This window comes from Canis aureus, chromosome 8, assembly GCF_053574225.1.
Source record: "Canis aureus isolate CA01 chromosome 8, VMU_Caureus_v.1.0, whole genome shotgun sequence".
Lineage (NCBI taxonomy): Eukaryota > Metazoa > Chordata > Mammalia > Carnivora > Canidae > Canis > Canis aureus.
The window spans coordinates 41,444,059-41,458,661 of NC_135618.1; the positions used below are offsets into that span (position 1 = coordinate 41,444,059).

At 43.9% G+C, this 14,603-nt stretch overlaps 1 protein-coding gene across 1 annotated transcript in view; it reads right to left on the reverse strand.

The window, feature by feature from the left end:
* Window positions 1–1,597: 1,597 nt before the first annotated feature.
* LOC144319210 (ectonucleotide pyrophosphatase/phosphodiesterase family member 7-like) overlaps window positions 1,598–14,603 on the reverse strand; it is a 33,218-nt gene continuing 20,212 nt past the window's right edge. The window contains exons 3-5 of the mRNA XM_077907052.1: window positions 8,122–8,748; window positions 5,620–5,857; window positions 1,598–1,641 (exon numbers count right to left, since the gene is read on the reverse strand). Coding sequence (XP_077763178.1) covers window positions 1,598–1,641; window positions 5,620–5,857; window positions 8,122–8,748 — 909 coding nt within the window. The remainder of the gene's footprint in view (window positions 1,642–5,619; window positions 5,858–8,121; window positions 8,749–14,603) is intronic.

A 14,603-nucleotide genomic window follows, 5' to 3' on the forward strand; every position in this document is an offset into this window, starting at 1 on the left:
GCAGGGGGCGGGGCCAGGTGCCGCGGGCGGCGTGGGAGGCGGGGCCAGGGTTGGATGGGGCGGGGCCGCGGCGTTGCCCGGGAGACGGGGCGGCAGGGGGCGGGGCCAGGTGCCGCGGGCGGAGTGGGGGGCGGGGCCAGGGTTGGATGGGGCGGGGCCTGGAGGTTGAGGGGCGGGGTCAGGGCTTTGGCGCCAAGAGCGTGCAGGCGAGAGGCGACGGCTCTCTGGCAGCTTCCAGTCAGGCGAAGGGCAAGGTAATCATTCCCGCTGTTCCCGCTACTTCACGAGGGTCCTTTTGGCTGCAACCGAGTGGACGGACGCATGGCCCCTCCCCGTTGCGCTCCTGGGAGCGAGGGAGCCTCGCGTTGCAAGGCTGTGCCTCAGACCCGGGGTGGGCTTCGCCGCCCCGCCTTCAGCTCAAGGTGCGGGTTCGCCGCTCAGGGCGGGCAGGACCCAGGGGGCGCCGCAGGAGGAGCGGGCCCCCCAGCCCCGCCAGAACCTGACGCGTTCCCCCTGGAGGCTGTGGCGCAGTTTAGTCCCCTCTGCACGGTGCCCCATCGGGGCGGGGGGAGGGGCCCCTGACCTTGGCAGGGTCAGGTCGAGGTCACATCCTCGCCGCGACCTCCTCTAAAGCAGGCAGGACCACCCCCAGCCTCCGGGCCTGCCCCTAACCCAGTCAGTCTTACCCTCACCAGACACTTATGAAGCGCCTACTGTGTGCTCCGTGCTGTCAGGCGCTGGGGGGAGGGGATGCAACCGTGAGGGAACCCGCGAGGGAACCCGGGAGCCGTCCCTGCCCGTGGGGGGGCGTGAGCTGCCCGTGGGGGGGCTCCGGGGCTCACGCGGACGACGTAGGCCCCGAGCTGAGGGCCAGACAAGTGTGGGGAGAGGTGCCTGCGGCAATACCTGCCGTGCAGGTGAGCTCCCGGAACTAGGAGGACTGGCTGGAGAAGTCGGACTTTGTCGGGCAAGGAGGGTGAAAGAAGAGTAAGAGGGCTTCTGGGGTGGTGGGGGTGGGGAAGGAAAGGAAAAAATAATTGTTTTCCTTACACGATTTACGTCTGGAGTGAAAGGCAAGAGACTCGGCAGCCCACCGTGCTGCCCCTGGAAGTTGAGCTGGGCTCGCAGTCTAACGCGCTTCCTTTTAGCACATCTCTCATAAAACTCCATTTGGAAGATTCGAGAGCTAATTTGCTAAATATACTTGCAGAAGGTAGATGAAGGGACAGATTAAATCTTATTACCCCTTTCAGATGAGAAACACCGAGCCCTGCTCAGCTCCGAGAACGAGAGAGAAGAATGAATTCTAATTGAATTCATTTATTCTTCTATCTGTTGTTCTCCCACCAGCACCAGGTGAGCTCAGGATCCAACACAAGAATGGTTTTTCTTTTATTCCATTGACCCCGTTGATTTAAATAAAGATGGTGGACTGTGATTATTGCTGTGTTTTTACACAGAATTAATGGTTTCTGGGTCGCACGTTGCAGAAACCCCCTTAGTCATAATATCCTGAGGTAGAATCACTTGAGATATGGCGATGAGTCTCGGCCAGGGCTGAGTCTTGGTCCTAAGGGAATGACGCTTCAGAACTGGGTCAGGCGGATTGGTCCACTTTTGCTGTTTTGATCAGCTCTCTGCCTGCAGTAGACAATGAAAACCAGTGGGAAAGGGTCAAACTCATAAATATTAGGCTCATTCTGTTAACTCACATAATAGCTATTAATTGCCTTTCTTCTAAGGAGCAAAAGGGCATGTACAGTCAATGCCATAATAAGTAATACTGTATGATGTTATACTAAGATATTAATAAATCTAGGCTGGTTCAGCCTTCCCTGATGCCATAGAAGGAATGTAGGTTGGGAAAGGCCCCCCAAGTGGGGCATAGCACCGACTTGCACTTGGAAGAAACCTTTACTTTGGGGTGTGAGCTCTTAGGAGAGACAAAGGTCACAAGGTCATATATCTCAGATCTGAATCTGGAAGAATCAAGGCACTGAAGGGATTTTTTTTATGTCTCTGTGACCTCCTAGATGTACGTTCAGGTGTAAGAGATGATTAGGACTGTCATTTAACACAAAAACTAAAAATTCCAGGGGGTGTCTATATGAAGAGAAGCATTACGACACATCCCACAGTCCTGCCAGCAGCAAGAGGGAATACGTATGTGCACATGCTATATTAAAGATTTGGTTTCTGGATTTGATGCTTCTAATAATAGTAATAGTAATAGTAATAATAATAATAATAACCACCACAACCACCACCACCTAATACATTTTAACTGTATGGAATGGTTGCCTTTTAGAAATTATGCTGTGGGCATGGCAATTTAATCAGTACCTTGAAGTTTTTTCCTTTATCTCTCCTATAGCTAATGGTTTCTGTAGAAAAGGACCAATTGATTTCTTTTTAAAATGTTGCTTCAGGGTAGAGACCTTTATAGGTCATGTTTCAACTTATAGGAAATTTTTATAGTTCAAATATAAATTACATTAAATGTGGGTTTTGTAATGGAGTTAAGGTTAAGTAAAGTTCTCACTTTCCTTAGGCTGTTTATGGTGTTCAGGTGCCTTCCGTTCTATAGAGATAGGAGCTGTGTTAAAGCAGAATAATGGCCAGGGTTGGGTATAATAAGGAATATAATTATTGAGATATAGAAAGAGGTGCACCAGGCTCTATAATCCTATGGTTGGTGGCAGAACCAGTGTTACGAATTAGATTGTGTCTCTCCCAGAAAAAATGTTGGAAGTCCTAACCCCTGGTACTTAGGACCTTATGATACTAGTGACCTTATTTGGAAATAGAGTCTGCAGATATAATTAAGATGAGGTCATCCTGGCTACAGAGGGCCCTAAATACCATGACTGGTGTCCATATAAGAGAAGAGAACACGGTAAAGATAGAGACACAGGAAGAAGATGGCTATGTGATGATGGAGGCAGAGACTGGAATGAATGTATCTATAAACTGAAGAATACCAAGGATTGCCAGCGACCACCAGAAGCTAGAAGAGGCAAGGAAGGATTCTCCCCTACATGTTTCAGAGGTGGCCTGGCCCTGCCGACAACTTGATTCTGGATATTTACCCTCCAGGTCTGCAAGACAATAAATACCTGTTGTTTTAAGCTAGCTAGTTTGTGGTACTTTGTTACTGCAGCTGTGGAAAACTAATACATGTAATTTGGGGGGTCCAGTACAAGATGAACATAAAGGGTCCTTGTTTTTTTTTTTTTTTTTTTTTTTTAGGTTTTATTTATTCATGAGAGAGAGAGAGAGACATAGGCAGAGGGAAAAGCAGGCTCCCCACAGGGAGCTGGACGAGGGACTTGATCCTGGACCCCGGGATCATGCCCTGAGCCGAAGGCAGACACTCAACCACTGGGCCATCCAGGCGTCCCTGCAGGGTCCTTGTTAAAAAAATCAAGAATTCTGAAATGGCAACAGCAGATTATTAAACCAAGTTGGGGACTCTCCTGAGCCTTGGGCCTTGAGTGGTTACTCAGGTCACAAGTCATGAATCTGGCCCCTGGTTGCTGGGTTCTCAAAGTGCAGGACCCCTTTTGGTGTGCAGGAAGTGCTTGAAGTGGATTATTACAATGTGCACTGATTAACCATGGGAAGCCCGAAGAATACTCACTTCTTTTTCCGATGAATGGCTGTGTATATCACGCTACCAACAAACAGAACTGCAAGAAATCCTGTGACACTCGCGAGACCCAACGCTGTCTTTTGGAGAGCCAATGTCCTCTGTGTCTCTGCTCCTGATAAAATATCAGGTGGTTTTTATTTTTTTAAATTTTTATTTATTTATGATAGTCACACACACACACACACACACACACACACACACACAGAGAGAGAGAGAGAGGCAGAGACATAGGCAGAGGGAGAAGCAGGCTCCATGCACCGGGAGCCCGATGTGGGATTCGATCCCGGGTCTCCAGGATCGAGCCCTGGGCCAAAGGCAGGCGCTAAACCTCTGCGCCACCCAGGGTTCCCTATCAGGTGATTTTTAATTGTCAGATTATTAAGAGGCTGTTCTGGATGCTCCTGAGTCCCTGGGAAGTTTTCAATCCAGGCTCTAGTGAATATTAATTAAGGAAATGAAATGTACATTTAACCCAAGAAAGTGCTCACTGTAGAGAAACCTTGTAGGGCAAGTCATTGAAAGCCGATTTACTAAACGACCTATTCGCCAAATGACCCATTTTCCTAATGACCACTTTGCCAAGTGACCAATTTGCTAAAAGCCAATTTGCTGAAAATCAGTTGGTGGGACATCCTGCTTATTGGTAACTGGAGACAGTCAAAAACCTTACACCAGGCTCCCAATGGGCTATGGGACAGGGGCAGGGGCCAAACAGTTGTAGCAAAACTCTAAAACTTAAAAAAGATAGTTTGGTGAATTGGTCATTCATTTAATTAATTTCCTATAAAATGGCCTGCTTCCTGTAAGTTCACAAGAATATCGTGGGCAAGGGCACCTGGGTGGCTCAATGAGTTAAACATCTGCCCTCTTCTTAGGTCACGATCCCAGGGTCCTGGGATTGAGCCCCATGTTAGGCTCCCTGCTCAGCACCTGCTTCTCCCTCTCCCTCTGCTCTTCCCCCTGCTTGTGCTCTCTCTCTCTGTCAAGTAAATAATAAAATCTTTTAAAAAATATTATTTATTTATTCATTCATTCATTCATTCATTCATTCATTCATTCATTCATCAGAGAGAGAGAGAGAGAGAGAGAGAGAGGCAGAGACAGGCAGAGAGAGAAGCAGGCTCCATGCAGGGAGCCTAACTGGGACTTGATCCTGGGTCTCCAGGATCACACCCTGGGCTGAAGGTGGCGCTAAACCGCTGAGCCACCCAGGCTGCCCAAATAAGAATAAAATCTTAAAAAAAAAAAAAAAAAAAAAAAAAAAAAAAGGAGGACCGTGGGCAAGGCTTAGAAGAAGGGAAAAGGTTGTCCTTTGTACTCTGTTTTAATTGAGCATAGTTGTTTTAAGTATAATAAATCACCGGGGACTTTCTAAGTCTCTCACTGCAGAAAAATAGCTGGCCAGTGTTTGCAAACAACTGAATTCTCAGAGATGATTCCATTCTTCCTTTATATCACCCAGGTTTAAGATTTTGAATTCTTAAGAATTAGCAACCTTATTTACAGGAACCACCTCCTTCTCCCTTTTTTCAGCAGTGAGTGGAATGGTAAAGCTTCATTCCTCCCTCCTCTGTGAGCAGCTTTCTTCCAGGCACCAGCAAGGACTGAACTGCTGAAGGAAGTCTGCATTTCTGTATTTAGAAGGGGCATCAGGAGGCGACTGCATGTGATTTCTGAGGCTCAGAAGGATTATTGCTTGACTTTTTCTATGGAGAGCCTTCCTTTTGCCCCAGAGGCATTATATGTAATGCCACCAACATGTGGAGGGATTCCCTACTTCCTCTGCTATCTGTTTAGAGCTGCTGCTGTCTTGCACTGGGGGTGCCAAAGCTGCCAGGGAAACAGGATTTTTCTGCTTGATTCTGTCACCAACCTCCCCCTCCTCCACTCCAACCTATTTTTGATTCTTTTCTCAGGACAGAACAGACCACACTATCAATTTTCCAGTGGTTGTTTTTGTATCTCACCTGGCTGCTGGTCATATGAGTCCACAAGCATTTCCTGAGTGACTGCCAGGGAGCCATTGTGGGGCTCTGGGGTAACCCCCAGGAGCTTACACATGAGTGGGTAGATGTGGATGCTGTCAAAAGGCTCAGCTAGGTGATTCTTCTTGAAATCTGGCCCAAAAGCTCTGAATATGGTCTTCATGTCCATGAGGACATTATCAAAGCCATGATCTCCTTTGTTGAAATACATTATAAATTGCTGAAAAATAACAAAAAAGCCATTTTAGATTCCAATCCCCTGAAAGAAAACTGTCCCTTAGTTATTGTCATGCTTGTCAGATCCATGAAATCTTTGAAAATCTAAATAAGGAAGGAAGGACTCTGCTCTGTAGTGCCAAAGAGAAGAACAGGAATGAAAGATCTTTAAGAAAGAGAATAAAGAAAGCATACCCATTCTAAGCATACACAGCAAGAATACTGACAATAGACTCAAACATAGTGCCTCTGGTGATGGCCTCATGTGCTTTGCAAGATCCTCAATCATGAAGAGAGAAAAGTAACACCTGTAACCCCTACTTCACTGTGCCCACCAAAGCAAGCAGGTGGATGGGGATCCGAGAAGTAGACTCAGTGAGAGGAATTAAGACTCGAAGGATTTTCTGCCTAATGATCAGTTCAGAAGGTTCCCTACTCCCTCAAACCTGGTTGGTTATGTTGGGAATGTGACTATTCATTAAATTCCTTCACATCACTCTCAACTTGTTATATCATGAAGATTTACAAAGAGGCCAGTGACTGTGGGATCTCTCGGCAAGACCTGAGCTTTGGGCATACATCCTCAGTAACCTGGGCCGTGTGAGGGATTGCAAACTATCAATAAATTGTTGCATTTTGCTGTGACTATTTCCATCAATGTTAAACAATAACCTTATGAGTTTTCCCATACCTATTATACTCTGAACTTGTAGCAATACAAGAGTATGCAGATTGCAAACATCATTATAATGTTCAGCTCCTGTCCATAGTCTAGGATGAGCGTTCTTCAAGCTATACCTGGGATGGTCTTCTGTCATGTGATGTTTAGATACCACCTAAACTTTGTTCTGCCATGAATTATTGGTTGGTAGTTTACAAAAAACAGACCACCTCATTTATGTCTCACAATTAACTTTGATTTTGGTATTTTCTTCTTTAGATTTGCTTATTATTATTTTTTTTAGATTTGCTTATTTTTTCATAACAGCTTTGTTGAGATATAATATGTATACCATACAATATACTCATTTAAAATGTACTACTCTGATTTTTAAAATTTTGAGAGCTGTGCAGCTATCACTACAATCAATTTTATTTTACTTTTTTACAATCAATTTTAGAACATTTCATCACCCCCCAAAGAAACTCTGTACCCTTCATCAGTCACTCCCCATTTTCCCCTGACATCTCTCACCTGCTCTAGACAACCACCAATCTGTGTTCTGTCTCTATAGATTTGCCTATTCTAAACATTTCATTTAAATAGAATCATACAATATGTAGTTCTTTGTATCTAACTTCTTTCAGTGATCATAGTGTTCTCAAGGTTCATTCAAGTTGTAGCATGTATCAGTACTTTGTTCCTTTCAATGGCAACATAATATTCCATTATATGGATATACTATATTGCGCTTATCCATTTATCAATTGATGGGCAGTTGGATTGTTTTAATTTTTTGGTTATTATGAATAATGCTTCTGTGAGCATTTGTGTATAATTTTGTTTGTGAACAAGTTTGCTTAGTATTATTATTATCATTATTATTTTTGATATGTGCAAAGGGCAACCAGCAGGTGTTTTTTGTGTGTGTGTGTGTTTTTTTTTTTTTTTTGGTTGTTTTGTGTGTGTGTGTGTGTGTGTGTGAATATACTGGTGAACTGTGCATAATGATCAAGCACACAGGCTTGGGTTCAAACCTCAGGCTTATACTTTTTTTTTTTTAATTTTTCTTTATTTATGATAGTCACTCACACACAGAGAGAGAGAGAGAGAGAGGCAGAGACATAGGCAGAGGGAGAAGCAGGCTCCATGCACCGGGAGCCCGACGTGGGACTCGATCCCGGGTCTCCAGGATCGCGCCCTGAGCCAAAGGCAGGCGCTAAAACGCTGCGCCACCCAGGGATCCCTCAGGCTTATACTTCTAATCCCAAGTCACTTCTCTCTAGCTTTGGTTTATTCCTCATTAAAATGGGGGAGATAAGAGTATGTATCTTTAGGGTTGTTGGGAAAACAAAAATGAAATAACTCATGTTAAAATTTTAGTACAGGGCTGGACAGAGCCTTGGTCAGGGAGGGATGTTTGTCATTATTATTGCATAGTGGTAACATGGGAAGGGTTGGTTGGGTGGGATATGGGGTTGGGGGTGGGAAACACTTAGGAAACAGTGGGTTACCGCTTATATTTTAGTTTTTTTTTCAGAACTCTTTCTCTCTAGAGGCTGTCTCCCAGACCCAAGATGACTTTATTCATTTTAGAATCAACTCACCCCATTGATGTTATAACCAGAGTCGGCATACATCAAGATTGGCAGGACCCGCTTGTGTTTGGCAAAATGGAAGCGTTCTGGGAATTCCTCCTTCTTGTATACATTGAGGTGAGGGTGTGCATTCTTCAGCGCTTGGTAAAGAGCTTCCTCTTGCCCTGGTTTGGGCAGGAGCATCCCAAAGCCACCATAGTCCACGATATCAAACTTGACCGAGTCGTTGAACTTGATGTAGTCAATCAAGAGGATCTCAGTGACATTGGGTTTCTTTTTTACAGTAGTCATGCCATGGTCTGATGTGATGATGACATTGAGGTGGTTGGTCAAGCTGTGCCTCTCAATGGCTTCCACCAGGTACCCAATAGTTCTGTCGATTTGCTGAATAATCACCCGTCTGTTCTCTGTCTCAGGCCCAAATTTGTGTCCCACGTTATCTGGCTCTCCATAGTACAGAGTAACAAAGTCAAAGTCTTCCTTGGTGAACCAGTTCATGACAATATCAATGTTCTCCCTCCACTCTGTCTCGTTGCTATCTGGGTGAGTATAAGACTCCACCAGGGACCGCTGAACAGCCTCCCCTTTGTACTTTGCACCTCCCCCAGGATAGTGGAATGATGCTGTCTTCCTCCCCTGTAAACACAGGAAGAGAATTCTATTAGGGCTGTTTCTTATATCTTTGTAATAATAGGCAAAGCTTAAGTTGTTGATGTCCCTGCCCTAGTCCAAAGGCATAGAGAACATGTGAGCTTTGGAGTCAGATGGGATTGGACTTCATTCCTGGCTTCACCAGGATCTCATCAAATCTACAACACTGTTTGTTGCAAGACATGCTATTATTTTACGTGCTCCTAGAAGAAAACTGCTGCCTGTTTTTTTTAATATTTTATTTATTTATGATAGACATAGAGAGAGAGAGAGAGAGAGGCAGAGACACAGGCAGAGGGAGAGACAGGCTCCATGCCGGGAGCCCGACGTGGGACTCAATCCCGGGGCTCCAGGATCCCGCCCTGGGCCAAAGACAGGCACTAAGCTGCTGAACCCCCCAGGGATCCCCAAAATGCTGCCTGTTAATCCACAACACTCCACTGATTGTAAGATGCACTCCAACTTTAGAGATGGTAAAATGAAAAAAAAGTGCCTTGGAGTGGAGGAAAAATGATACTTTCTATGTTGGTGATGGTGAGTGAGTTCTTTAATATCTTATGGTTCAGTGTTTCTACATATAAAATGCCAAAAAGTTGATTGTATTTTTGTGAGGATTAAGCCAGATAACTTCAAGATGAAGTGTTGGGATTATGTTTTGCATGTGGTAGGCACTCTTTTCTTTGCCTCCAGGTCTAGCAAACCACCACAAAGCCTTCCCCAAATTGTGTAGAGGATAGTTAATATGTTTGCCCAGCACCCATTCCACTTCTGCTGGTTTAGAGAACCCTCACTTCCCTTAGAGACTCTGCCCTTGCTTCTGGCTGGTTTGGGATGTGTGGATTTCACATCAGGCTCCAGAGGTGGGATGTGATTGTGGCAGAGGATATTGCATCCACTGGCCACAGCAGCTGGTTCAGTCTTGGGCCCATGTCTCAGTCAGAGCCAATGAAATTTGATCTTGGGACTTCTGAGTAGGAGGAGAAAGGGCCAGAGGAAGGCTTTGGACCAAAAGTGGGGTTGTTTTTAACAACATACATGATTGCAAAGTCATGAAAATATTCTTCAGTGATCCACTTCAGCAGAAAGGTGGCTTTTGACAAAGCTTGGTAAAATTGTTAGGAAAAAGAATTATATATGCTCACCGATGAGCTAACAATGAGATGGACACATCTCACTAAATAAGTCCTGTTGTAAAGGAGCTCCTCCACCAGGACATGTACATAGTGGGGGCTCAATGGATTTTTGGTTTAGTGAATGAATGACCTCATTTGGGGAGCAAGTACTTTGTTTTGTCTTAGCAAAGCTATTAACTTGAAGAATGTACTGTGACACTTCCTGTATCAGCCAAGATTTTGATGTTCTGAAAAACTCAAAAGTTCATTGGTTTTAGGAGAACCAAGGATGATGGTGGCATCAGTGTGTTGATTTGGAATGGAGAATAAATGACCAGGAATAATTTTGGGATAATGGCACCTGGGTTGTGGCTAATTGGTCAACAAACGAGCAGAAAAGTATGACCAAGAGGAATGACAGAACTTCCAATGTACTGTTTGAGAGAGAGAGAGAGAGAGAGAGAAGCAGGAAAGCAATTTGGAAGTTGTAGGGGATACTGTTGGCTTTCTACCCAGATCCTCTTACAGGACCATTGTGCTCGCATTCACTTCAGCTGCTCCACATTCCAGAAAATTACCTTCAGACTTTCAGCCAAGTGACCAAATCTTGCCTCACCTGGGAAGGTGTTCTATAATGCTCCTTCACTCCTAGCTGCCCATGGCCAGTGATTGACTGTTGGGAGGACAAAAGACCAGCTTCCTTGCCTCAGGTTGGGATACCATGGAGGTGCAATTTATGCTCCAAGGTCTTTGTGGGATTAGGCTGAAGCTGGTCTCTAACTGTGATCACATCTCACTTACCTTCTGCCCTTTCAGTTTCCCTCACTCCTATCTCCTGAGAACTCTCCCTCAATGCCTTACATGTACCAAATCCCTGAAACTTGAAATAAGACAGAAGTCTTTTATTTTAAAAAGATTTTATTTATTAATTGATGAGACACACACACACAGAGGCAGAGGCATAGGCAGGGGGAGAAGCAGGCTATCTGCAGGGAGCCTGGGGCGGACTCCATCCCAGGACCTTGGGATCATGACCTCAGTCAAAAGTAAATGCTCAACCACCGAGCCACCCAGGCATCCCAAGACAGAAGTCTTAATACTAAATACTGTGCAAGGCCCAGAAGCTCTGCTATTTATAGCTATAGGTGAAATATTGTATCCTCTGCCCTCCAGCATTCATTTTCTATCATGTGGTTTAGTTTTATTTTCTCTAAAGCACTTTACCCAATCTGAAATTATCTTAATATGTTTCTTGTTTACTGTCTTTTTCCCTCTCTCAGAATGTGAGTTCCATGAGATCAGGGACCATGTTGATTTTATTGACTGCTCTTTTCCTGGGACCCAGAAGAAGCCTGGCTTACAGTAGGTGGTAATTGTTGGTTAAATACATGTTGAATGAATGCATGAATTGCATCTGCTTTTATGGGTGCAAAACCCATCCTATTCTCACTTCTGATTAACTTATGGAAATAGTTACAGAAGCTCTTTCTTTTTTGGGTTCTAGCATCTTATTTGTAATCTCTTCAGGCAACACATTTTCATTTCTGATAATAGAATTTCTATGGTTGCTTTAACTTGCAAATCCTCTAATATTTATTTATTGCATTTCTGATTGGCATTACTCATAATTCTCAGTTTTTAGCGATGGTACTTTGTTTAACTTACATATGAATTGACTTTGCTCTGAAGTATGGAATTGGCTGGAAGGATAAAACTTTCAACATTTTGTAGAACATAGTTTGACTGGCTATTTTATTATCTAGAATAAACTGACATTAACATTATGAGGGACTTAGGCAGCTCTACATATCCGGTTGACTTCTTGATGTTTCCATGTTAAATCTCAGGTGTTCCCAACTTGAAATTGGTTTCTTGTGCTGCATTCTCAATGCACACCTTCTTTTTTTTAATATTTTATTTATTTATTCATGAGACAGGCAGAGACAGGTAGAAGCAGGCTCCATGCAGGGAGCCTGATGTGAGACTCGATCCCAGGACCATGGGATCACACCCTGAGCTGAAGGCAGATGCTCAACCGCTGAGCCACCCAGGCGTCCTACAACGCACACCTTCTTTAAAGATATCTCAAGCTGTAGCCTTAGGAAACTATGATTTTTTTTTTCATTTTGTCCTATAGGGATTTTAAGAGTTATACTGCTCCATGGAAGAAGCTACAGAGAGAAATGCATGTTTGAGTGTGTGTACACACACACACTCACACAATTCTGCTTATTTGGGACCTGTGATAATCAAAAGTGCTATTTTCAACAAATACTTCTGAGAAATAATCTGAGCACTTAATAGGATGCAAAAGAGTGGGTATTTACTATTCTACCCTTTAATTAGCATAATCAGTGTTTCCAGTAGCAATAGCAATTGGAAAATCGCTGGTTTTATTAGGTTCATTATTCTTCCTTAGTGTAGTGTTGCATCAATGTGGCTATTACTCTTAAGTTGCTTTTTTAAAACAAGAGTTGGTACTTCCTATGGGCAAAATCCTTGGGTTTTGAACAGAGTCCACCAAACTTCTCAGAACTAATCATTAGAACAGAAGTTTCAGTTTGATTTTGCATTTTGTCTTGTCTTCCTTTAGGATAGAGTGAAAGTCACAAGGTGAACTTGTTTTAGGAAGGCCCTTGAACATATTTCTTTCTTTCTTTTTTTTTTTTTCCTTGAACATATTTCATCATGGTTGTGCTTTGGTGGGAAGTATGTGTGGTTTAGGGAAAGGAGTTAGTTTCTCCTTTTAGGAAGTGATTGAGTGGAAAGAGATGGACTCCATGTATGTGAAATTCAGAAGTCAAGGTTGATTCTGAGTGTTTTCATTGCTTTTCTGTGCTCCAGAGGAGTCACTGAACGGAAGGAGACAGGTGGCCAAGATTCTATTTTTCTCCCCTTCCACACCCTTTTGGAGGTCAGATTATTATTCTTAGAGCCTTTTGATGCATAATAAAGACATGCTTTGGGTCAATATTGGGATGAATTATCTTGTTATTAATGCTCTAGGCAAAAGCAGCTGGCATCATCTTGCTCACAGCTCTTCCAAGTCTAGGAGACCTGGCTTACAGTGATAGCTGTAGCTGCCCTCCCCACCCTCTCTCCAAATCCCCTTTTGGTTGTAGCCTACAATGGTCCTGATAGAGACTCTTGGCAGCCATGGGGATGTCACTCAGAACATTCCCTTCCATTTCACTCCTTACTATGCTCTATAGGTCCTCCATAGAGAGGTAAAACATGCTCCTAGGTTTTTATAGTTTTCCTGGGCCTTTTTTTTTTAAAGATTTTATTTATTTATTCATGACAGATACAGAGAGAGAGAGAGAGAGGCAGAGACACAGGCAGAGGGAGAAGCAGGCTCCATGCAGGGAGCTTGACGTGAGACTCTGTCCTGGGTCTCCAGGATCACACCCTGGGCTGAAGGTGGCGCTAAACCGCTGAGCCACTGGGGCTGCCCTGGTTTTCCTGGGTCTTTAAGTCATGGGTGCCTGCCTTTCTCTGAGGATTAGGACTTCTGAACTTGGTGAACCACTTCAGTCATTAGTCATGTTCAGTTACCAGGCATGCTCATTTAAAATCCAAGCTTGCTCTAAATGGAGCATCTTTTTTCATACCCTGACCATTAGCGAAGTCTTTCTGGAGTCTGGATATGTTCCTGGGCTGTGAATTATGGAAACAAATGTGGCCAGGAATCCTATTTTTTAGGCATCATCCACAAGGCATGTCAATTCTTATGTATCTTGATGGACTCTGGAAGCATTAGTGTCACGGAAGGAAAACATTTTAGTCCTATTAAAGGTGAATGCCTCAATCTCCACCAAGCCTGCCAGGAAGAGACTCAGGAGAAGGATGGATTTTCCCAGTGATGCATACAAGTCAGGCCACTCCCCTAATAGATGGGCTCCTGAATAACCTTTAAGGCAGTTGGTATACTGTTACTGGGAGGCTGACCTGGGGCCATAGGTTTGCTCTGATTGAGGCAGCTTTCCTGGCAACTCCTCAAGGAGCTGGCCAATGGTCCTGTCCCATGGCAGGATGTCAATGGTAGAATGAGATATACCAGCTTGACTTTCACTTGCCAAACACATGGCATGTTGTCAGTCACCTGGCCCTGCACTAGATCCTGTTTTTGCACAACCACTTATGAATTCAGCAAAGAGGAAGAACACTCTGAGTATGAATTGAGCAGAAGGAAACAAAGTCCTAAAAACAAGTGGCAATGAGACAAGAACCATGAATAAGAAAAACTACAGGAAAGAATGCTACCAGAAGCCTCATATCAATGAATAAATACCATACCAAGAGACTAGGGAGGTCCTGGGTTTTGAACAGTGAATTAATGAAGAAGACTGCCCACACCTCCCTAGCAGCAAGACAAATACGTGATTCACTATGAAATCCACGGCTAAATGTATTAGCCAAAGAAGTAATATGTTATGGTTAAGAGTTAAGAGTTGCTGAACCCAGAATGAATTCAAATCTCAGCTTTGCCTTTTGATAGCTTTGTGACTTTGAGAAGTTATGGCAGTGCTCTCGGCTTCAGTTTACTTCCCTGTTAAATGGGCATAGTCAAAGCACCTACCAAAGAACTATTATAAATTAATAAATGTAAAGCACTTAAGTCAGTACTAGGCACATATAGTAAAGTTATGAATGCTATTTTTTTTGGGGGGGGGACAGGATTAATTTGCATGATCTCTGCCTCAAAGTTAAAAAAATGTGACAGAGGGG